Source organism: Molossus molossus, unplaced genomic scaffold (assembly GCF_014108415.1).
Source record: "Molossus molossus isolate mMolMol1 unplaced genomic scaffold, mMolMol1.p scaffold_m16_p_19, whole genome shotgun sequence".
NCBI classification, from domain to species: domain Eukaryota; kingdom Metazoa; phylum Chordata; class Mammalia; order Chiroptera; family Molossidae; genus Molossus; species Molossus molossus.
The window spans coordinates 19,483,717-19,507,365 of NW_023425354.1; the positions used below are offsets into that span (position 1 = coordinate 19,483,717).

General features: G+C 52.0%; 1 protein-coding gene across 5 annotated transcripts; it reads left to right on the forward strand.

Moving 5' to 3' along the window:
- The first annotated feature begins 260 nt into the window (after positions 1-260).
- SEPTIN4 (septin 4) lies at positions 261-23,019 on the forward strand. 5 transcript variants are annotated; one of them, XM_036268733.1, is made up of 14 exons: positions 261-1,836; positions 2,498-2,542; positions 3,720-3,727; positions 16,538-16,831; positions 17,184-17,277; positions 17,702-17,788; positions 18,293-18,416; positions 21,134-21,268; positions 21,382-21,499; positions 21,589-21,690; positions 21,893-21,989; positions 22,084-22,246; positions 22,406-22,505; positions 22,785-23,019. In XM_036268733.1, the coding sequence occupies exons 1-14, from the start codon at positions 261-263 to the stop codon at positions 22,842-22,844; spliced, it is 3,003 nt and encodes a 1,000-aa protein (XP_036124626.1). In that variant the 3' UTR covers positions 22,845-23,019. The 5 variants fall into 5 exon arrangements, with proteins under 5 accessions (XP_036124626.1, XP_036124628.1, XP_036124629.1 ...); XM_036268735.1 differs by lacking the exons at positions 261-1,836; positions 2,498-2,542; positions 3,720-3,727 and adding an exon at positions 11,544-11,629 and having other exon boundaries at positions 22,785-23,013; XM_036268734.1 differs by lacking the exons at positions 261-1,836; positions 2,498-2,542; positions 3,720-3,727 and adding an exon at positions 13,951-14,417 and having other exon boundaries at positions 22,785-23,014.
- Positions 23,020-23,649: the final 630 nt, after the last annotated feature.

Sequence of the window (23,649 nt, forward strand, 5' to 3'; positions counted from 1 at the left end):
TCCTTGCAGTTACTGCTTGAGATTCTCTGAAGAATTGTGGCTCTATGCCAGGATGTTTAATAGAAAGCTCCTTCCTTTATGACATCACCAGGCAGGTAGCTAAGGGAACTATTTGAGACACTCTTAGAACAACAGCCACTTTTGTGGGAGTGCAAGAACAGCTTTTAAAACCGAGGGTAAATATTCAGGCTTAATTAGGATCCTGAATACAAGCCAGCCGGTAAAATATGGGTTCCACCCAGAAAAGCAACATCTATCAAATGGTCAAGACAAATAAAACTGGGTCCAGGGTAACGGTTTCAGCACAGAAAGGGGCTGAGATTGCTAGCACAGCCCCTCAGCGGGGACATGGGTCCATTGGTGCCTCAATCCAGCGAACTGCTGCAGCCTCCATGAGCCCTCCTATCCATCAAAGGTCAGAAGCTGGGCATTCCGTCATTCCCCCTTCATCATTAGACTATGCTCACGTTAGCTACCCCCAATCAGGACCCAGCTTCTCTGGAGCAGCCATCCCTAGAGGAACCGAAAACCGATCAAAATCAGATACATACCGCCATTCCTCTCTTCAGCGAAAGATCCAGCAAACGCAGATACCATCTCCTTATGCTGTTCAGATGCGGCGGAGTAGTAGTCCCCCCAGAGAGGAATCAACACGAAGAAAGGGTGAGAGCAAATCAGGGCGTGACAATCGTTACTCAATCCCAGAAGCCAAATCCTCTTACCGGTTGAGTTTTGTAGACCAGAAGGATAATACACAAATGTTACAAGAAGAAGACCCACCCTCCAAGGTCCAGTTCCCACAAGGGGTCAGAGTTCCCCGTAGGACTTTGGTTTCCCCAAAGGATGAAGGGGTGCAAACTGACCCCACCCGAAAGAGTGTGACTGCTGCTGATATCAGATCTCCAAGGAGACCCTCTAGCCCAGAACACGCCAGCATCCGCATCTATGCAGACTCTCGAACAGCCCAGAGAAGGACCCCCGGCCAAGAGTCTGAAACAGGTCATCACAGCACAATTAATGCAGAACCCAAGGCCTTGCCTAAGAACAAGAATGTGGAATCATCCTTCAAACTTTCTATCCTTAAAGATTTGGATGGTAGACAACGAGTTTCTATGCATACAGATCCTGAGTCTATCCGCAAGCATTCTACCTACACCGAAGCCAAGCCCTCTTCCAAAGTTTTAGCGTCATCAGAAGTGGAGGCCAACACAAAGCCCCCAGTGCGAGGAGACGAGGTTGGCCGCAGAGTCACCATCAACGCAGAAGTACAGCCAGCACAGTCAACTCAGCGTGTGACATCTCGAGCAGTTTTTGAGAGCCCCCGCAAATCTTTCATGTTTAACTCTTCTGAGCCTGTCTATAAGCATCGCACCCAAAAACCCTCAGAAAGTATCTCCATACCCCCAGGACCCAAACTCAAGTATCCAGAACCCTCCCCAAACACCCCTGTTCATGCAAAAGTGGAACTGACCCCTCGGCCCTTACCTCCTCGGTCCTTACCTAGGTATGGGCCTGAGTGCTCATGGTGGGCCTTACTCAATACTGAAGTTGAAGTGCCTCAAAGCCGGACAACAACACCTGATTCTGAGCCTAAATCCCCCCCTCCTGTAGACTATTCATTGTCCTTTTTTGAAATGAACTCAAGCCCTTTCTGTGAGGATCTGATGTTTCAGAGAGAGAGGGCAAGTCCATCACCACCACCACCACCAGCAACACCACCACCACCACTACAATCACCCAAGGAGCCTCCATGCTGGGCACCGTTGAAGGAAGTGCCACAGGTTCCCAAGTGCACCTCCAAACAATCCATTCAAAGGTTTAGTGCTTTCTTCTTGGGTATGTGAAGAAGCAGACTGCCCAGGTGCAACCCCAATTTAGTGAGGTGGGACGTGGGCAGGGAAGGCCCCCTCTTCATTCTGGGCCTCAGAGCTGCTCTCCTGCCAGTGCCAAAGCTAGACCCATCCTTGAGCCCATTGCTCCATTCCTTCCCCGCCAGCTTCTCTGAGCTCCAAGCTAATGACATCGATGATGATGCTTGGGTCGACGTCAGGCATTGACTCTTCCAGGCAACGCTGCTTAACCTTTCAATGGAAGGTAGTAGAGGGTGGTTTGCAGGTGGGGAAGCTGCTTCCCGAGAGTGGACATGAAGAACTGAGCTGAGATGAGGGCTGCTAATGGCTAGTAAAGAGAATAAGGTCCTCAGGTAAATATTCTGGAAACAAAGTGGAGGAGGTAGGACATAGATGAGCTAGGACCTAAGACTTCCAAGAGGAGAAAGGCATTAACAGTGGCACAGAGGGTGGAGGAAAAGGTAGAGGAAGAGCGGGAATGTGACATTTAGTCCTAGACTGGAGGAGCTTCTTGGAGAGGATCAAAGGCTGGGGGCACCTTTGGGCAGAGAAATGTGGAGCTAGAAAGGGAGATGTTAAGTAGCATGGGTAAGGGAGTGTGCATCCCAGAGAGAAAAAATAAAAGCACCAATCTCTGTTACTTTCAGATGTCTCTGAGGAAATGTACAATCGTGTCATCTGGTGGCTGAAAGGTCTGTGCTTTTCCCTCCTGTGGATCCATTGTGGGGCTTTGGGGTGGGGGCAGGAGGGCAGGTAGGAGGGTAGCCTTGATGTATGTACAGAGCTAGGTCTATTAGGACACAGTGCATACTGGGGTTTTGACTTGAAGGAGCAGAGGAACTTTTTATCTTTCCTAACATTCCACCATTTGTTCTTCCTTTGGGACTTGGAACCTTTTTCATTTTCAAGAGTCTCCTTACAATTGAAGCCCATGGTCTTTCAGCTCGCTGATCCTACCTATCATGTGATAAACAAACAAACCCCACTAAAACAAATGACCTGCCTCACAGTCTTACTCGGGGCTGACCCCACACTCATTCATGTTGAGGGGTCTCCTCGTGTGTGTCTCTGGTTCCTCAGAACCCTCCTCACACCCCTGTTCCAGGGCCTGGGAGGTCCTTATTGGCTGCTGCCCAGCAGGGTCTCCAGGGATGTCTGGGCTTCTGCCTTGAGGCATCAGTGGGTCCTGCAGCCAACTTTGAAGTCCTTAAGAGAAGTGTCTTCAGGGCCTGTGACCCCCTGACTCCCCTTGTATCTTGACTTCTCTTGTTGGAGGGAAGGGAAGGACCAGTCCTTATATGGTCCAAAATATGCTCCATCCCCATTAGCATGAGGGAGGCCGGGGCTCTGGATGAGGAAGTTTCTGGGGAAGAGAGACCTGGGAATGCAGTCTGATCCCAACCAGCACGAGCCCTCAGCAGAAAAGGGCAGCCGTGCCCCTCAGAGAGAGCAAAGCTCGATAAAATAGAGGTTTAGTAGAGTATGGATTCTGGAGTTATATTATTGCATTTGAGCCCTGTGTCCACTATTTTCTAACTATGACATTGGGCAAGTATTTTACCTCTCTAATCATTAGTTTTCCCCATCTGTTACTGGGAACAATGGCTTCCTTTTAGGGTTCTTGTGAGGACTAGTCATACTATTACATGTAAAACACTTAGCATGCTATGGGGCCTGGCAATGGTGAGCACTCAGTAAACGCTAGCTGTTATTTGGGCCACTTGCACTAGGATGGGATTTGGGCCAGGTTATGCCCACATCCACTGCACATCCTTAGTAAAATTCTCTTTTCCCCCTCCTGTTGGCACTCTCTGATTTCCATTTGCTGCCCACTGGGAATGCCTGGCCTCTACTTCTCCATTATGACAGATGAGGAGGTAAGAATGTCCCTGAGAAGTTCCTGCTGGCCTTCCTGTGCTCCCCCCTATCCAAGCCCATCTTACCCTCTGATGAAAGCAGGTGTGGAGGGAGACAGAGTTGCTCCCTGTTGTTGGGCAGGTTGTTCACTGCACAAGGACACCTGGCAGAGAAAGCAAGCAGGGGCTGGAATCTAGCCTGTGTTCCACTTGCCAAGTCGTGCTCCTACGGAGCTGCATCTCCCCAGAGGGGAGTTTACACGAAGGTGCTGTATGAGCTAGTTGCAACCCTGGAGAGAAAGAATAGAGACCTTTTGGCAAATGATGAATCCTGCCAAGTGCTCTGTGGGAAGGCTGTCTGGGAGGCCATGGGTTGGATTGGTCCCCACTTGGCTCTCCCCTCTCCAGCCTAGGGCACTCCAGAAAGGGGACACTTTTCTGGGTTACACACTATTTGAGTCCTCAACATGGAAAGCCACAAGGTGAACTCTGCTCTCAGCAGCCCTGTGTCCTGAATTTGGCAGTGTCCTGATTTCATAGTGCATTGTTCTCATAAGTATTTTAGTTCCCCTTGGCCCATGTTTGATAGGATAGTCCAAGATCTTCCTGCCTCCATTCTGTCTCATGCCATCTCTCTTTCTTCCCCCAAACCTAGCATGGCCTCTAACGGGTCTCATTCATGGGCTAGCCCAGGATGAACAGTTGACTACAGATAAAAAACAAGTATGAGGGAGGGGCAGGACAGCCTGAGCTCAGATAACGAGACAGCTGCAGAGGAGGTGCCAGAAATGCGGCTGCCACCCCCTCTGCCATGGCTTCTTATCCAGCCCTGTTCCCTGAGCTCAGCTGTGGGTGGGAGCAGCTACTTTTAGAGATTATCTCAGTGCAAGACAGTAAACCCTGTTCTTCCTCCCTTTTTCTCTCTCTTCCTTCCTTCCTTCCTTCTTCTCTCCCTTTCCTCCACAAACAATTTTTACTCAGATGCCACTACTGGGGAAAGCATTGAAGCCTCATAGCACACACATTCTTTGGCCTTGAGGAACTTACCGTCTGGATGGAGAGATAAGACATGGACAGGAAAGAACAATATGAAATAGTCTGTGCTCAAATGTCCAATTAAATGCAACAGACTTAATAGGTGCTCTTGGATGGTCTTAGGAGAGAGGGAGTGAGCCAGGAATTTGATGGGGTCAGGTTACCCCCTCCTTCCCAAAGCCAGGGTATCTTAACAAGCTACCCCTTGCTCACCCCTTGATGCAAATCTGTACCTTTGCAAAGGGGTATTTCCCCTACTTCAGGATATAATGTTTTTGACTGAGCAAGTTCCTCCCTATTCTGCCCCATCTTGTTTTAGTTTAGGAAGTCAAACGCCTTGGCAGCAGGACAGCTCCTTCCCAAAATAGCTCTTATCCTGTCTGGGTAATTGCAGCTCTCCAGCCCTGTTCAGTAGTGGAGCTGCTCCCCAGGAGCTGGGAAGAGAAGACTCACGGGCAGCTGGGCCTACCGGTCTTCCTGACTCTCTGGAAGTGTCATGGCATGGAGGTGGGCCAGGGACTGTCCTCACAAAGCAAGAGAGCCTAGCCTTTGCCAACTTGCCCCCAGGCTGCGGGGCCGTAGGTGGTCCCAGGATGGAGACTGCAGTGCTGGTGTCCAAGGCCTCTGGTTTCTCTGATCTGGGAATGGTTGGCTGTAGAGTCTGTTCCAGGTCCCATTCCCAGCCAGGAAGTCTCTGGTGGCCCAGCCACGGCGCCTGGCTTGCAGACGGCAGCATGAGCTTTACAGCCCTTCTGGGTCTGAAGCTGGAGATGGAGCACAGTTTAGCCCGTCTCTCTGTGTCAGTCTTCTCCCAAGCTCCCCAAGGCCCTTCTGTCTAAGGAGTGGGGTGGACAGATGCTTCTCATCCTTGGATTGGGACATTAGGGGCTGGAGTCTTCGCAGAGGAGGTGATGCTGGATGGAGGGACACATTCCTGATAGTTTTGTTTTTTGTTTTTGTTTTTGATATCATAACTAGCCAAAGCTCAACAGGAAGGCCCCATGGGGTCAGCGGGAACTGTTTTCTCACACAGCCCTGGGGGATTCTATGGAATAAAATAGATCTTGATGAGAGGGGTCGCAATGCCCATGATGGGATGGGGCTGCCCCGGCCCCAAGATTCCATGTCCTCAAGCCATCCAACCTACTGCTCTTGGATGTGACTTTTCAGGCTGTCAGTAGACAAGGTGGTTTACCCCCTGCTATATCTATAAATTATGCAAGAAACCAACTCTGGAAAGCAGGCCAGGAACTAGAGGAGGCCATCTCAGTGATACCTAAGGCAGACTTCAGTGTCTTTAGGGTGACATGTCATTTGGCCCCTGGGAAATGGTATAGCCAGCTTCCTGTTGGCTCCTGAGGCACGGGGATGATTTGCTCATGTAGACTTCCCAACAAAGAAAGCTCCAGAGCCTAGGAGGAATGCAGAGAGGCTCTGTTTCATGGGGATGTTAACAGGATCCTAGGACATGGGCTGTCAGAAAGGAACCCTGGAACCATCTCTCCCATCTCTTGTTTTCTCTTGCTTTGTACAGAGGCCTGTGGTTGAGAGGAAAGGGAGTTGTTGAAAGAATGAAGCAGAGGTGCTGGAAATGGGACAGGGCATCTCAGGAGGCTTTTCATAGCAGCTTGACTCTCACTACACAGCTTCTTTTCCTATCAGATGGTACCTTGTTCAAGTCCAGAGCAGGATGGGGGGCTGGTGATCTCTGGCCCAGACTTGCTATTTTGGGGACAGATTAAGTTGACCAACTCATCAGGGTTTGCCTAGGACTTTCCTGGTTCTAGCATGGAAAGTGCTGTGTCCTGAGAGCTCCCTTAGTCCTGGGCAAACCAAGGCAACTGGTCACCCTAGGACAGGCTGCGGTGGGGTCTGGAAGCACAGGGCACAAGGATAATGTCCTGCCTTCACCCGAGACCTGCTACCTCTACCTATAAAACGGGGGTGGAAAAATGCTATGCTTCCTTCTCAGGCCTGATGGCAGAACTGAGGCTAGAATCCTTTTGTTTTCTGTTCTGCCCAGGAAGGTCCCACATAGGGAAGAATCTGCCACATCCATTTTGGACTTTCTGGTGCATTTCCAGAAGCTACTCACTTCTCTGCCTGGAACCCAGCTCCAACATATGTCTTTCTGTCAGAGTAGTTTCATGGCGTTTGAAATGGTGTATATTTTTGTTTGTTCATCTTTTAGGTAAGAGGAGAAACGGGGAACTAGATTAGGGAGCTTGGTTTCTGAGCACAGAGTGCATACTTGGGAAAGGAAGCAAATCTACAACACAGAAGTCACCCTGACAGCTGCTCAGGCAGAGGAAGGCTGTCCTGAGTGGCAGAAGTGACCATGTCCCTTCACCCTTTTCTGCTCAGCTGCCTTTGTCCCAGCTGCCATGAAGGCAGAAGCACAGACAGCTGCACCCTGGGGGCTGAACGGAGGCCTGGAGGAGGGGGACAGAATGTGAGGCAGTTCCTGGGAGAAGCTCGGGCCCTGACACTGTAGGTGGGAACAGTGGGCCAGCCAAAGTCATTTCCTTGGCACACCCACCACAGGCAAAGTCATCTGGCTTGAAGGAGTCTCCATGGAGGCTGTTTTGGGGAGTTCAGCTCAGTGAATCTGAAACCAAGACCTGTTTTCTAAAAATGGAGTGGTGGCTACCTGGAGAAGTGACTCCACAGTTGGTGGCAGCATGGTCACTCCTGTCACTTTAGTCTGAGGCTCTTCTCCCATCATTGCACACACGTGCACATGCCTGGTCCTTGGGAGGAAAGGACCTCGAAATGGCCACAGCTGACAGTTGCTGCTTCAGTATCGACAATTTTCTTGTTAGCTTGAGATAATAGCTACCACTCCTTTTAGTGATTATTCCATCCTAAATGTGTTACCTTAGTGGACCTTCATAGCACCCGTATGAGGTGAACTTTTCTCTCCCTATTTTGTGAAGAAACAGAGGCTCAGAGCTGGCTCATCAAAGTTGGGAGCACTTTGGGGGAGCATCCTGCCTCAGGGAATCAGATGCAGTGGAGAAACCGTTCTTCTGTAGCTGTATCTTCCTGGAAAATAACTTCCCAATATTTCAGCAGCACCTTTAGAGATCAAGAATGGTGATGGGAAAGGTTTTAGTGGGGGTAACATCTAGGTCTCTGTGTGTGATCTCTGAAGCTGGGAGTTGGTTGTGAGCTGATAAGCAGCCAGAATGAAAGGCAGGTTATGGGTCAAAGAAGCCCAGAGCCTCAAGGCTTGTCTGTGCTCCAAAATCAGAATGGAAAACTAATCAGTGAATCCTTTTAGTCAATGCATATTGATCAGACATCTCCTGGGGGCAGAGGCCTGGTCACTCTCCCAGGCACATATCACATCACACGTCCACTGAATTGCAGTAAATAGAGGTTAAAGTAGAAGACACTTTTCCTGTCTTTGAAGAGCTTGTGGTTAATTTGGGAGAGAAAAGTATACAGATTGGTCACTTGAAAGGGTGTGGACATCAAAGGACAAAACAGAATCCAGTGAAATGAGTGAGCAAAGCTTCTAGCATGGAGGCCCTTGGAGGGTAAAGGTAAGAGGGAGACTCATTTCAGCTCAGTATAATGACCTTGGTAGCTCACTGCCCACATATGGAAGGACAGTTTTGAGAGTGAGTTTTTGGCTACAGGAGGTATTCAAGCAAAGGCTGGGAGGTCAGGGGTTCCTTGAGGAGCGCCAGCCTCCAGTGGGCAGTGGCATTGGGAGGAATGTAAGTGCGTTCTCTGAGCTCCCTCCTGTGCTCTGCCCTGATGTAGAGAGGCTGTTGGAAGGGCCCTCGGCTGGCTTCTAGTATCCTGCCAGCTAGCTCCAGAACTACAGCTATTCAGAGCAGGTGCCGGAACCTCAGTGCTTCCTGGCCTTGCCCCCCCATTGCTCACACCCGCCCCAGGATCATGGGACACTGAGGGGGCAGTTGGGGGAGGAATAGGGCTTCGGTTATTTTGGTTTCTTGCCTTTGCACAGACCTTGCTGGACAGACTGGCTAAGGTTTCCTTGAAAGACACAACCCAATGATAGCCTTTTGGCCCCGCCAGGGCTCTCTGACTATGTCATCCATGACTCATCACCTCTGGGGGAGGGGACATGCAATTAGTTCGTGTACTATGTAAAGGAAACTCTGCTAATGAGAGGCAAAAGTGGCTTTGAACCTGGGCCCTAGCTTGGCCCAAGTGTAACAATCTTATTTAGCTCTGTGCTATATAACCTTCACTGATGGGTGGGCAGGAAAGATTCAGGGGAGAAGGCCATGTTGGTCTGACCTGTGCAGAAGGAGCCCAGGTTAGCAGGCTGGAGCCGTGGTTGCTGGTCTGAGTTTCCCAGAAAAGTCACCCTCTGTGCCAAGCTAAGTGTCCACTCCACAGACCTCTGAATACATGACCCCAGCAGGGCCTGGGAAATTGTGCTCTAGGCAAGGACATCACCACCTGATGGGATGTTGGATTTCAAGGGAGAACCAGAGCTGCAAGAGTCAAGGGGTACTGAGGCAAGATTGGCCAGGCCACCCGATGGCTGGAGGTGGAGAAGAGAGCTGAGTGGTCAGTAACTCACACCAGGGAAGCCTATCTTAGTCCTGCTTCTGACCAGGTGTCAGATTCTACCTGTATTAACACACAATGTGGGAGCTGAAGTTGGAGGGAGTCTAGTCTTCTCTTTCAATGGGGGAAACAGAGGCCCAGGGAGGAATAGGGACTTTCAGGCAGTTGCAATAACTGTCAAAGCTGGCATGGGGACTTATGCCCAGACCAAGTTCTTTCAGAGATCCCTGAATGCTGTGGGGTTAACATGTGGGGTTTGTGCATGTGCACTGGCTCGTCTGTCTTCAGCTCTTATTTTACCTGCATGCCTTATGCCGGGCCTCTGGTACAGTGACTACAGAGATGGACCATCAAGACCTCAGATTCTTGCTTAGAGATGAGTTCCATGGTCCCAGGTCTCTCTTCGGGCTTCACTTCCTTCAAAGCAAGTTGGCTCCAATGTGCCTCAGGACACACAGGGCTCTCTGGGGCCTGGGTGGCAGGTGCCAGCACAGAGCTGGGATTCCAGCCGCAGCTGAGGATGAACTAGCCGTGCAGCCTTCTGAGTTGTGTCTATGTCCACACTTGGACTGCAGCTGGGATTGGGGGAAGGGAGGATGTTATGATGGTCGAAAATAAGGCTTTGTGGTGGGGCCTCTCTTCCTTTCTACCCTGGGCCCAGCACTCCCAGCCCAGGTCATGTGGACTGTTGGTGGCAGCACCCAAGAAGTATCCTTATGAGTGTGTGCATGAGGACCAGTGGTCTCCAGCTAGTTCCCAATAGTGGGGCTTTGAGTAGCCCAAGTTTGACATTTGGGTCTGATGGCAGCTGCTGCTGCTGCTGCTGCTGCTTCTGCAGACTTAACAACAGCTTTTGGTTTCTTTCTAAAGAAACCCCTTTATGTCTTTGTTTTCCTGAGTACAGCTTCAGATCTTTTGATCTACCCCAGGCCTTTTCCAGGACATTTTCTCATCCTCTCACTGGAGCCAAGCTGCCGACTCTTAGCCTAGTTTAATCCCCTCATTTTCAGGTGTGGAAATTGAGGCCCAGAGAGGTGAAGCAAGGTCTTCTAGCTAGAAAGGTTCCTCTGCGTGAATTAATTTCTTTAAGCATCAACCACCCCTTCCATTTGGCAGCCTACCTGTGCCAAATACCCTATACCATCTCCAATAGCAGCCCCTGGTTTCCTGAACCTGATCTCATGTACTCACCTAGGCTCCCCTCCCTCCCTCTGATGAGTTTTAACTGATCCCAACCATGACCACAGCATCACAGATCATACTGAAATAGGGTAGGCAGGCCTCTGGCACTTCTACCAGTAGAGAGGGCCATGCCTATGGGCTGCAGTTTTGTCCAAAGTGTATTCAAGCCAGTCATCCAGCCATGGGGGAGGGCTCTTGGAAGTCAGGGAAGGGCATGCTTCTGGAAACTTCCACCCAAGCCTGACCAGCTCTGTCCTGTATTAGCTCAGGAAATCCCCAGGTCCCCACCCCCTCAGCATCTTCTTCACCCTGATTGCTCCTGACCCTCCGAGCCGCTGAAGCAGCTGGGGCATCTGTCCCCACAGCATCTCACCCCACAGCTTGCCCAGCATGCCTGGCTGGCCTCTCCTGAGGCCCTCCCGGCTTTCCTCGGGCCAGCCGGAAAGGCCACTCAGCCTCTCCCTTCCACCCTTCCAGCAGATGATCCCTGGATAATTTATGCAGCAAATCCTCTTTAACCTTTAATCTAACGTCCTGCACAAAGAGAACCTCCTGTCTCTTCTTCACAGCTTGGGTGGAGGTGGAGAATGTCTGCCATTCCACCTTAGGAAGTGTGGATAATCAGTAACTTGGACATAAGTCAGATTCCCTTCGGAAAACCATGAGGATTCTGGGGGGAGTTAATAGTTTCTCTCTAACTCATGGGGCAAACCCCTCTTTCCTTCCAAGGGCATCTCTGGGGATGCCAGGTGGGCCCTTTCTTTTCTTTGGGGACTGGCTCAAGCTCCGATGCGCTGCCCCAAGAGTCCACTCTTTAGGGGCTGGGAAAGGAAGAGCTAGGTGACAGTGCAATACTGTCCTGAACTCCTCTCCGCATCATGCGCCTCCGGGGGTCGCGGGCTGCAAGGCTCGCGCGGCGGCTGGCCGCCTCCCGTCCGGCGTGCGCCGTAATCCCACTACCCACTCGGCGGAGGTGCAGACGCCGCCTCGAGGTTGATTCGCCCCGCCTCTGCTACCGGGCCCCGCCCCCGGCCGGTTCACACTCCGGGCGGAGGGCTGGGGGCAGGCGGTGCGGCGAGGCCGGCGTGCAGCTCCGGCCGCGGGTCCCTCTGGCGCTGTCCAGGCACAGCCGGCCCTGCCCGGGCTGCAGTCATGGTAAGGCCCGGGGCTGGGGGTGGGTGGGGTTGGGGCGCGGGGCAGGGCCAGGGCGCGCAGGGCCTGCCACTCCCGGGCGGCTCGCGGGGACCCGCGGCGCCGCAGCCCTGGATGTGCCGGGCGGGAGGCGCTGTCTCCGGCCGTGGACACAGGCAAGCACTGCTCTGTCGCCGTTCCCAAGTTTCTGTTTTCTGATCTGAACAGCTACAAAGCGGGGCCCCGACCCCCGGGGTGCTGCCCGTGTTCTTGAAGGAAGGGGTGGCTTCATGCTGGGGTTTGGGGTGCACCGGCTGATACGTGCATGTTGTGCTTGGGAGGTCGCGTCAGCGATGAGCAAGGGATGAGCATCTCCACCCTTTCTTGGGTCAGCTATTACCTGGGTGACCCCTCCTCATCCACCTTCCCTAAGCTCAGGGGCCATACCCAACTTCCTTTGGAAAACACACGGTGGAGGCCCACAAACAGTGCCTGCCTCCCCAGAGGGATGGTGAGATGGTTGGGCCCTCCTTCCCACAGCCTGGCAAGGGGCAGCACCTGGGTCCTCTGCCCCACAGGGCCCTCTGCCCAGCGACCCCTGAGAGAGGGAAGCCCACCATCTACTCTGTGGGATCAGCTATATCCCTTCGCCGCTATGAGACAGAAACTATGGGAAAGCTTCTTCCTGCAGCATCCTATAACCTCCCACCCCCTCCAAACCAGGTCTCTCTGCAGTGGTGGGGGGTGGGGGAAACTCATTCCTGCCACCTGCCTGTAGTGGGAGGAGAAACAGTAGCCCCAGCCAGACTCCCTGGAGGGCCCAGGTAGGAAGTTTTGTTGTTTGGCCAGCTCTTTCCTGCCATTATTGCCAGAGCCTGCCACAAACACTCTGTGCCAGGTGTTAGAGCCTCCAAGCCGGGTGCCAGCTTCTCCTCTCAGTCTGGAAGCCCCCAGCCTTTGCCCTCTGCAATGGGAGGCACAGGCTGTTTACAGCAGGAGGAGATCAGTGACAAGCCTTCAGGGCAGGATGTTGGCCGTGGGCAGTCTCCAGAAAGGAGCTCCCTGGGCCCTGCGGAATCAGAAGTTTCTAGTTCTGGAAAGGCCAACCTTTTGGGCTCTTGTCTCTCAAGCTGAGTCCAGGCTGAGGCCCAAGTCTTGGCCAGGAAGTCTTGGTGACCCTGTGACTTTCCTCAAATGGGGTGTTTCTGGAAGAGGCCAAGTGGTGCCTGTCTTTATTTCTGCCTCCATCCTTCTCCCCACATGGGGATGGACAGACGGATTGTTCCAGAGATAGAGGCCTTGGGGAGCACTGATTGTCCCCAGTGCCAAGCCCAGCAGGAGGCCAAGAGGGGCTTTTTCCGCCACACACTAAGTTCAGTTCAACTGAGGTCTCAGTGCTTTCAACTTGGCTAAGGCTATCCTGTTTCTCTCTAATTAAAGATACCCCCCCACCCCCCACCCCCAGAGACCTTAGCCTTGGGCTCCTGCCCTCAAGCCAGCCCAGTCCTTAGACTGACTGGTTCCTGTCAAGCCAGACTCCTCTGTGAGGGTCTGATTTTGAAAGGAGATCAGTGGGGAGAGCTCCCCAGCCTAGGAGCCCCAGGGGGTTTTAATTTGCATGCAAAAAGAATGACAGGCCAACATTAATAACCATCCTGTGACTTGGGATGGACCTTCTCAAGTTCTAAGCAGTATGAGGTATCTGTCATCTGGGAGCGTTTTCTCTCCCTAGCCTTCCTGGGAGTCAAGGAAGGGCCATTCACAATTACACGTTAAGGCACTGAAATGAAAACACTCTTCAAAATCACAAAGGGTGTTTCTGGCCAAACCAGAAATACTGGGCTCCTGACTCCTAGGCAAGTGCTCCATGTGCACACTCCCAGCCAGGCCCCTCAACTCGTCTCCCACCTAACTGGCAACTCTGGAGCCACTGAGATGCCAGCCTCCTGTTGACCTAAACTCATGCGCCTCAGAGACCAAGTGCTAGCAGCTCCCCCACTGACTCTCTGCAAGTGATGGAAGTGATACGGGTCCCCATGAGATCCTTGGGTGGGAGGAGTCCCTCTGGGGCTCTCTGCAGGGAAATCTAGGGGCAGATTTCTGAAGATAGTGGGGTTCTCTGCTGGAAAAACACAAAGGGAAGAAAACTGGATCCGCTTCCATGAGAACATATGACCAGGGGTTTACAGGACATCCCACCCTACTTCAGTACTGCGTAAAGTTAGGGTGAAAGGCAGAGATTGGAATCCTTTGGGAGTGGAGTGTCCTGGGTAGCCAGCCCCATGTACCGATGGGCCACATCATCTTGGGGATAGCTCACAACCCTCTGACTGGTCTTGGTGTCCTTGGGGGTTAACAGGAGAGGTCAAGTAGATCAAGAACCTGTGCTGCAGACCAATGTGGGAGGCTGGTGCTGTGCCCACCAGGGTAGGCAGCGGGCAGGCATCATGGAGCAGCCAATCAGAGGAGGAGGGAACTGCAGAGAAACTGGAGTGATCCTGCTGCAGCTGAGCTGTCCTTGGAGGGTGGGAGCCAAGGGAAGGGGAGGAGGAGGGGGTGGGGAAGGACATTCCACAGGCTTTTTTGGCCCCTGACAGAGACAGGGGGGTCAAATAGAAAGGGAAAGGAGCAAGCCAGGACGCTGGATTACAATAAGAGCATCAAGACCAGGCTGTTTCTGTGTGTGAGGAACTTTGCCTGAGAGATAAAATTAGACCTAGAGCTTGCCGACAGGGAGTCTGAAGCGTGGGACATGGACCGTTCAATGGGCTGTGAAGGCAGTTCTGTCCCTGAGGACAGGACTGAAGCTGGGGTAAGGTGCTGCCCTGGGAGATGGGTGGGCCTGACCTGTCTTCCCTCTGCCGTGGCTGGGATTGGGGTTTAAAGTCAGAAAATGGTATTTGGTCATTGGTAGAGCTGGGAGTGGGGAAGGACAGACAGGAGATGAGGACCCTGGTGCCCTCACTCCTTGTCCAGGGCCCCTGTGGGCCCCTCCATGCTGAGGAGCAGCCAGGGCTGGTGGGGAGAATGGTGCTGGATTCCTGGTGGCTGCACTGAAAGAGGGTGGGGTGGGGGTCTCCATCAGCACCTTCCCTCGCCCTTCCCTGCTCAGTGCCCCTGGGGACACCAGGTAGAACACAGTCCTCTCCCACCATTAGCCCTAAGCCCAGACCAACTGCTGGGCCACTGTGAGGTTGTACAGGGGGCAGGATTTCCTGGAATTCCCCAGACTCTTTAGCTGCCAGAAAACAAGACCTGCTGCCCTCCAGCCCATCCCTCCTCTATTGCCATATAGTGAATCGTCCAAGCTGGGACACTTTTGAGAATGGAAAGGGGCACAATGAATCATTGGAGAACAAACATAAATGGGGATGTGCGGTTACCCCACTGGACCCTACAAATACTGTGAACGAGAAAAGCCTGTAAGGTCAGGCTGGCCTCCAGAACGCCTCTTCTTGTCACTAAGCCCCGACATGCTGATTCCAGTTTTAGGCTAAAGGACCTCTTTTCCACCCACCCAGGCAAGCCCTAGAGACTGTCTATAAGCAGGTATGGGGACTTGAGAGGCAACAGCCTGGAAGTCACTCTGAGGGGACTTTTCCCTCTAGCTGCCCATCTCAATCCCTTCCGCCGGGCATAAACCTGGCAGTGTGCCTGTCTGCCCCCCTCAGTTTTTCCCTTTGTAAGATGGGCACTGCAGGACGACGGTGGCCATGTTCCCTCTCCTACCCTGGCTGGGACTCCACAGTGGTCTGGGGTAGCCCCCACTGGCTTGGCCATCCCCAGAGGTTAAGTCAGCCTCTGAAGCCGGCCCTTGTCCATTGTCTGGGGGTAGCACGTGGCTATTGTGAGGCAGAGCTGAGGCCAGCACTGCCAGGCACCCCACAAGGGGCACTGTCCCCCAAAGGAAAGAGGAAGCTTTTGGGTCTAGAGCTGAGGGTGATAGTGAGGGGACTGGCATCTCTTCCTAGCTGGAGATGGGGTGGAACTGTCTCTGTAAAGGAGCCAACCATTCACCCCTGTGGTTCCCAGTTCAGGCCAGACTTCCTCAGGCATTGCTGGGTAAAGCCCAGCTCTAGGCAGAGAGGGTAAGGGGCACCCAAGGGCTGCTTCCCCTTATATGTCCCTCACAGTTGGGGGCTGTTAGCAGCTCTGAGGGCTGAGTGTCCTCCCATCCTATATCACCTGGTCCCTCCCAGATGCCCTCTCTCCATCTATAGCATCCGCTGGCAGGTTCATCCTTCCCCCTGGGATCCAGGCTCAGGCTCTGGTGTGGCTCATTGGAAAAGAGGGAGTCAGATCAGTGTACTGAGCTCTGGGCAGTGAGCCCTGAGGAGTGAGCACTCCCTGCAGAGTGTGCACATCAGTCCTAGAGCTCCCTGACCTGCGGTGGCAGGAAGCATAGAGCCCTCTGCTGGTTCTCAAGGTATAGCTGGCAGCTCCCTGGTCCCCTTCTTCCTGCCCGCCTGTCCCTGCCCCCTTCTGATTCTCTGCGCTCTCCTTGAATCCTAAACCACATTTTCCTCTCGGTTCTGATGCCTCTATCTGCTCCCCCTCATTCAGTCTGACTTTCTGGCCTTTTGGGGAATCCCTGGCCCCGGGCTTGGCCAGACCCCCAGGAAGGGCAGCCTCAACAAGCACCCTGTTGAGAGAGGGCATCCACTAGAGCTACTTAGTTCCCAAGAGCAGTTGCCGGGCTTTGGGGCTGCTCAGGCCTGCTCCTGGACCCTGGGGCCGCGCCTGGCATCTCGGACCTATGTGTGAACAGGTGAGGGAGGGATGGTGAGCACTTCCTCTGGCTTGGCTGCTAGTGCAGTTTCTTTCCCTTCTAACCACAAGCGCTTCCTCTCTTCTTACCTTCTCCTGCCTTCCTCCTTCATTCTTCCCTTCCTGCCACCTACCCACCTACCCCACCCTGCCCCCACCCCCCAGATCAAGCGCTTCCTGGAGGACACGGATGACGCTGAACTGAACAAGTTCGTGAAGGATTTCCCAGGAAACGAGAGCTGCCACCAACCAGAGGCCAAGGCCTGGGTGTCCAGGCCCCAAGTTCCAGAGCCAAGGCCGCAGGCCCCAGACCTCTGCCAGGATGACCTGGAGTTCAGGACCCCCTTGTGGCCCCAGACCTCTGACAGCCAGCAGTACTTCTGTGCCTCAGCCCCTCTCAGCCCCTCAGCCCGGCCCCGCAGCCCATGGGGCAAGCTTGATCCCTATGACTCCTCTGAGGTAGAGCAACCCACCAGTCCTGTCCTTACTTTTCAGTGGGCTGGTGCAGGAAGACCCAGTGGGGGGAGTACAGAGAGAGTCTGAGTGTGTGCTCATGCATGTGCACATGTGTATGTGTGTGCATGCACACATGTTCATGCATGTCGAGCTGGGGCTTTCTCTTTCCTGTGTTGGCCCCAGCTCTGTGTGTCAGCCTGAGGTGCACTGAGAACCGACAGTAGCAGCAGAAGCCCAGCTGGTGGAGTCTGGCACTGCTCCTCAGGCTGGGCAAAGGCTGAGGAGGGAGGGAGAAGGCTGGTCCTGGGCCCCTCCTACCTCTCACCCTCGTGCACCCTGCCTCTCTGAACACTAGGATGACAAGGAGTATGTGGGCTTTGCGACCCTCCCCAATCAAGTTCACAGAAAGTCCGTGAAGAAAGGCTTTGACTTCACTCTCATGGTGGCAGGTAGAGCAGGGGCAGGGTTGGGCTGGGCTGGGGTGTTTCAGGTGGGGGTGGTATGCATGTGGGGAGGGGGTATGGTTAGGGAAGGAGAAAGCAGCAAGTGGCTATCCCTTCTTGCAAAATAGCTAGGAGCTATGGGTGCCCCAAGTTGTGCACGCGGTAAAGTGGTGCAAAGAACACTTGACCAATAGGTTTCTTGTGTTTGCCTTTTTCTGGGTGACCTTGAGCAATGTCCTACCCTCTCTGGACCTCATTCAAATGAGAAGGCTGGACCAACTGTTCTCTCTGCTTCCTTCCAGCTCTAAAATGCTATGGTTGGGTTGGTCTCTTCCCAACCCAACTAGCTTCAAATCTAGGTCTAATCGGGTTGCCTCTTGGCTATAGATCTTATCTTCTGATTTTCTACTTCTGTGCTCTCTCCGGTCAGGAGAGTCTGGCCTGGGAAAATCCACTCTTGTCAATAGCCTCTTCCTCACTGATCTCTACAGGGACCGGAAACTCCTCAGTGCTGAAGGTAAGAAAAAGTGGGGTGGTTATGAAGACAGGCAGGCAGACCTGACTTGGGAAAACAAACTCACTCCAGAGACTGGGGGGCGGGGCCTTCCCCGGCACAACAGGAAACCATGACTTCTAGAGAGATTGACAGCATCTCTCTATGGGCCTATCTAGCCTGGCAGCCCAACAGCCAGCTCCCTAAAGATTTGGGTGCCGAGGCAGGGCAGGGACCAGAATCCTGCCCTTTGAGTGAGTCTCTGACCCCCAAAGGATTCCAGGAATCCAAGAAAAGAGCCGAGAGCAGCAAGAGGCTGGGGCCAGAGCCAACAGCCACCGGCATTTCCTGTGTTGGGAAATGTGTTCCTTGCTGGTTCCCAGAGAACAGGCCCCCAGGCAGCCTCAGGGTAGGAAGGGGGGTAGTGTGGATGAGACAGTCTGGGCAGCAAGCTGGTTGGGATGGGCGATTTGTCCTGACGGGGCAGGTCCTGGCTCTTGCCTTGGCCTCAGTTTCCCCCTTCTCCAGAGCGGATCATGCAAACTGTGGAAATCACTAAGCATGCAGTGGACATAGAAGAGAAGGGCGTGAAGCTGCGGCTCACCATTGTGGACACACCAGGTTTCGGGGATGCGGTCAACAACACAGAGTGGTATGTCTGACCAAGCACAACCCCAGCTGCCTCCTCACCTGCCACCTGTTCCATACATGTGCCCAGGTGCACACACAGGCACAGCCATATTCTGAATTTTCAGAAGAAAAAGGTTTGTGACCTTGAGCATGCCACTGCTCCTTACTGGAAGCTGTCTCTGTAAAATAAGAGGGAAAGGATTGGAATAGATGATCTCTAATGTTCCTTCTGACTCTGATCTACAATTCTACACTGGGGGTGAGGACACAAGATAAAAGAGCCGCAAACAAGCAAACACACACAATAACATGTAGAACAATGCATGACATATAGTAAGCGCTCAATAAATGTCACCCTCCCTCCCTCTTTCCTTTCCTTTTACAGTAACATTATAGATGCCACAAACAAGTGTTATTAAAGGGGTTAGAGTGAATGGAGGGAAGAGTAAATGGCAGGAGAGAAAGAAGAGCAAAGGGAAAAAAGTGGAAGTTTGTTTAAACTCTAGGCCCACTCTAGGCTACCTGCCAGAAGAAAGGGGGGCTTTGCTACACCTCCCCCCCCCTATCAGTCCTGCCCTTCCCCCCCCCAGCAACTGAAGGCATAAGGGTCAGACCTAAGTGAGTAGATGAAGAGCAGAATGGATGATAAAGACAGGACAAAGGGTGGTGCTTTTGATGAAGAAGTTAGGCAGGGTAGTTCTAAGACCGCTACACTGAGAGTTCAAATCTTGATTCAGCATTTAGTAACTGCATGATCTCGAGCAAATGACTGCATTCCTGTTTCTTCAACTGAGAAATACTGGCCCTCACCACCTCACCTGGTTGATCTGAAAGTCACCTAGAATGATGCTCTGAAAACTGTAAAGGGCTGTTTACATTACACTCATTGATTTTAAGTTGATAATTGCAGGACCAGTGCAAAATTAAAATGTGGGGCCCCATGTTCACAATTATTAAGAACTTCTAGATAGCCACAGCAGAAAATCAAACCAAGTATGGGCCCTTCTGAGTGCAGGGCCCTGTGCGACTGCACAGGTCACAAACCCATGCAGCTGACCCTAGACAATTGCCCCACAGACTAATCAGACCCTTACAGACCATTCTGTGCTCTGAACCATCATTACATGCTTTATCATCACAACATGTGACTTTTGGCTCTGCACACTGGTTCATCTCCAGTTTTATAGTCTAAGTCTTTTATTATTTTTTTGGTATGTGCCCCTAGCAGAACCGAACCCGGGACTCTCTGGTCCACAGGTCAATGCTCCAACCGCTGAGCCAAACCGGCCAGGGCTATAGTCTAAGTCTTGAGAGAAGGGCTATTTCTTATATTCTTGCCACAGCACTGGGCTAGTACATGTTTTGTGGTCTCCGCAAATATTCCTGATGGAGTGAGGTGGCCTCCATGTCATCATCATCCTTCCTGTTCTAGGAATATGTCTAGGAAACTGGGCTTGCCCTGCAACTCTAGCTCCAACCAGCACCTACTGTATCATCCCCTCCTTCAATCAATCTATTTAGCTCCTCTTCCTGTCCATAATAATAGTATTGTGTTTGCCTGGCACCTCACAGTTTACTGTACTCCTCCACATGGACTCATTTAGTTAACCAGCAGGAATGTATTGAGCATATACTAGGTGTCCAGCCTGTGTTGGACATTTTGAGGGATGCAGAACAAGTATAAATGATCCTTGTCCCTGTGAGGCTTACATTCTAGTGGCAGTGTGAGTGAGGGAGTGGGGAGCAATGGTTCTCTAATATGTTGTGTCAGTTGGGTAACAAGTTAGTAAATAGGTCAGGCAGTGTAGTGATAAACGCACTGAGGTGAGAATTAGAAGGCCAGGGACGCAGCTGGGTAGAGAATTTCCTAGCTAAGATGATCTGGATTACATCTCTTAGCTGCTCTGGATTTAGTTTCTTCATGTATAAAATGAGAGCGATGATGCTCAGAATGTCCCCTTCTCAGGGTACCTATCACTGAGGATTCAACTAGATAACAGAGGAGCAAAGGACTTGAAAGTTGAGGGTCTTGAATATATATCTATATCTATTTTGATATAGATATATAAATTCATATAAACTCCCCTTCTCTTTACCACACAGTGAGATTATATACATACTCTCTCTATATATAATCCTTTATATTCAAGAACTTCAGCTTTTCTATCTATTTATATCTGTCATCTATCTATCTATCTATCTATCTATCTATCTATCTATCTATCTCTATCACTCATCATCTGTCTCACTGTGTGGTGAAGGGGAGGGGAGAGCAGTGTGCATTGGTACAGTCAAAGGAGACTTGATAGAAGAGATGATTCTTGGATATAGACTTGAAGGATGGCGTGGGTTTGAAGAGGTGGAGGAGAGGGTGGAACCATATGAACAAAGGCCCCAAGGCTGGACCATGAACCTGAATTAGGGTTGCCTTGGCTTTCCCCAATTGGTGTTCACCTGCAGGCACCTTGCTATTCTTATTGCTTTGTTTGGTCACCTGGGCCCTTTTCCTCTCATCAAACTAGTATTTCTTGAACTCTGCTTGTGTACATAGTCTGGTTTTCTATCAGGACATGTGAGATGCACCCCAGTCCTGTTAGGTACCTTCCTGAAGATGTAGTGAAGTAAGCTAGGGAATAACAAAGTCCTGAAAACACTGCTCAGGGCGGGGGCTACTCTGCAGAGCCAGAGCTCACTAGGCAGCTCCCACTCCCAGTTTCTCTGCTTGTCTGTCCGTGCCAGCTGGAAGCCTGTGGCAGAATACATCGACCAGCAGTTTGAACAGTATTTCCGAGATGAGAGTGGCCTGAACCGCAAGAATATCCAAGACAACAGGGTGCACTGCTGCCTGTACTTCATCTCACCCTTCGGCCATGGGTATGGTTCGAGCCTGAGGCTCCTGACACCACGGGGTGCTGCTAAGGGAACAGGCCGAGAGCACCAGGGGCAGGGCTGTCACAAGCAGGTGGTCACAGATTCCTGTTCCCCAGGCTCCGGCCATTGGATGTTGAATTCATGAGGGCCCTACATCAGCGGGTCAACATCGTGCCTATCTTGGCTAAGGCGGACACTCTGACACCTCCTGAAGTGGAGCGCAAGAAACGCAAAGTGAGGGAAGCTGGTGCAGGGAGGGGAGCAGGTGGGCTTTTGGAAAGGACGGGGTCTCCAGAACTGTGGGCCCCTCATGTGTTTGCCAGATCCGGGAGGAGATAGAGCACTTTGGAATCAAAGTCTACCAGTTCCCAGACTGTGACTCTGATGAGGATGAGGACTTCAAATTACAGGACCAAGCCCTAAAGGTGGGGCCACCCCAGGGCATCCCTTTCCCATCTTGTTTCTTCTGGGCAGAAGAAAGAAGTAGAATTCTATATGAGGGTGGGCTCTTTGGGGTGGGAGAGGACCCTGATTTCCTAGAGTGAAGCAGAGAAAATGAAGACATAGGTGGAAATGAACAGGTGAGAATGGGGGGGGGTGTTGACAGACACCCCAAACTTCTTCCAGGAAAGCATCCCATTTGCTGTAATTGGCAGCAACACTGTGGTAGAGGCCAGAGGGCGACGAGTCAGGGGCCGTCTCTACCCTTGGGGCATTGTGGAAGGTAAAGCACTGAGTTTGTGACCGGGGGTACTTCCTTGCCCTCAGTGACTCTCCCCTACCCATGCCCCTGGCTGACCCCTAGCCTTGCTATGCAGTGGAAAACCCAGGGCACTGCGACTTTGTGAAGCTGAGGACAATGCTGGTGCGTACGCACATGCAGGACTTGAAGGATGTGACAAGGGAGACACATTATGAGAACTACCGGGCACAGTGTATCCAGAGCATGACCCGTCTGGTGGTGAAAGAACGGAATCGCAAGTATGGTCAAAAGCCAGGGCAGGGCTGGCAGGGGGGATCCCAAGCATAGCCTTGGGTGAGACCAAGCCCTCCCTTTTTCTTCCACAAGCCTTGGCCTCAATCCAAGCAGGTTTTGGGGTCCCCTCAGCCTTACCAACCCCACTTTCCCCTTTCCCTCAGCAAACTGACTCGAGAGAGTGGTACCGACTTCCCCATCCCTGCTGTCCCATCAGGGACAGATCCAGAAACTGAAAGGCTGATCCGAGAGAAAGATGAGGAGGTGAGAGCAGTATTCAGTGATAGGGGTTGACAGCCTGGGAGGTCCCCTGTTTGATCATAAACCTTAGTACCTCTTGGTTTGGGAATAGGAAGATCCCTGGCCCTGGTGCATATCCGAGTGCTGATTGGTGAATTAGTGGTTCTACTCACTAATTTGTGGTTCTCCATCACAGCCTAGGGCTACCAAGGCCCTGGCTCAAGGGATTAGAACGTGGGGACACTTCCCTAACACGACACAACTCTCTGAAAGTACCCATTTTGATGCATGTGCCTGTTTCAGCTGCGGCGGATGCAGGAGATGCTGCACAAAATCCAAAGACAGATGAAGGAGACCCATTAGCTGGCTGTCAGTCGTGGATATTTAAATCTCCTCCTCTTCATCTTGCCCATGCCGGCCCCTCCCAGCACCAGCTCTGCTCAGGCCCCTGCAGCTACTGCCACTTCGCCTTACATCCCTGCTGCCTCCCAGAGACTCAGAGGAAATAAAGTTTAACAAATATATAGGTGGCTTCTGGTGTTGCTGTCTGTATCTTTACCACCTCCTGGAGACCAAGAAGATCCTTGGATCCAGTTTTGAAAGGCTGCTGGAAGAGGGTGCTGGTTATGGTTTCTAGTAGGGAAGAGGGAGTGGGGAAAATTTCCTCTCCCATGACAGGGTTCAGTCCTTGCCTAGAATCCAGTCTGGCCTCTCTTTTTTACTGACAATATCCATTCTGTCTCGTAATGTCTGGGGTTTGGGCCTTTGCTTCTTCTTTTTTTTTTTTTTTTTTTTTAACAAACAGTACATTCAGTTCTAGGGAAGTTTTGGATCTGATATCTTCCCTGAGGAAAACATGGTATTAGAGGCATGCAGCCTCCTGACTTCCTGTTTCCCCTGATTTGGGGAAAGGGATATACAGAATTGAGCTCTGCACTCCAGGAAGCCTGTGATAGAGCACTGAACAAATGTTGAAACCGCTGTAATCACCAAACACTACAGTAAGTGCTGGGAATGAATAATCACTGCTTTGGAAGAGTTTAGCATTTAACAAATATTTATTAAACATCTCCTAGGTTGCAGACAGTTCTAGACCCAGGCAAAGTTCCTGTTCTCCTGGAATTTACCCACGTTCTATAAACAGACACGTTAAAACATTTTGGCTCCG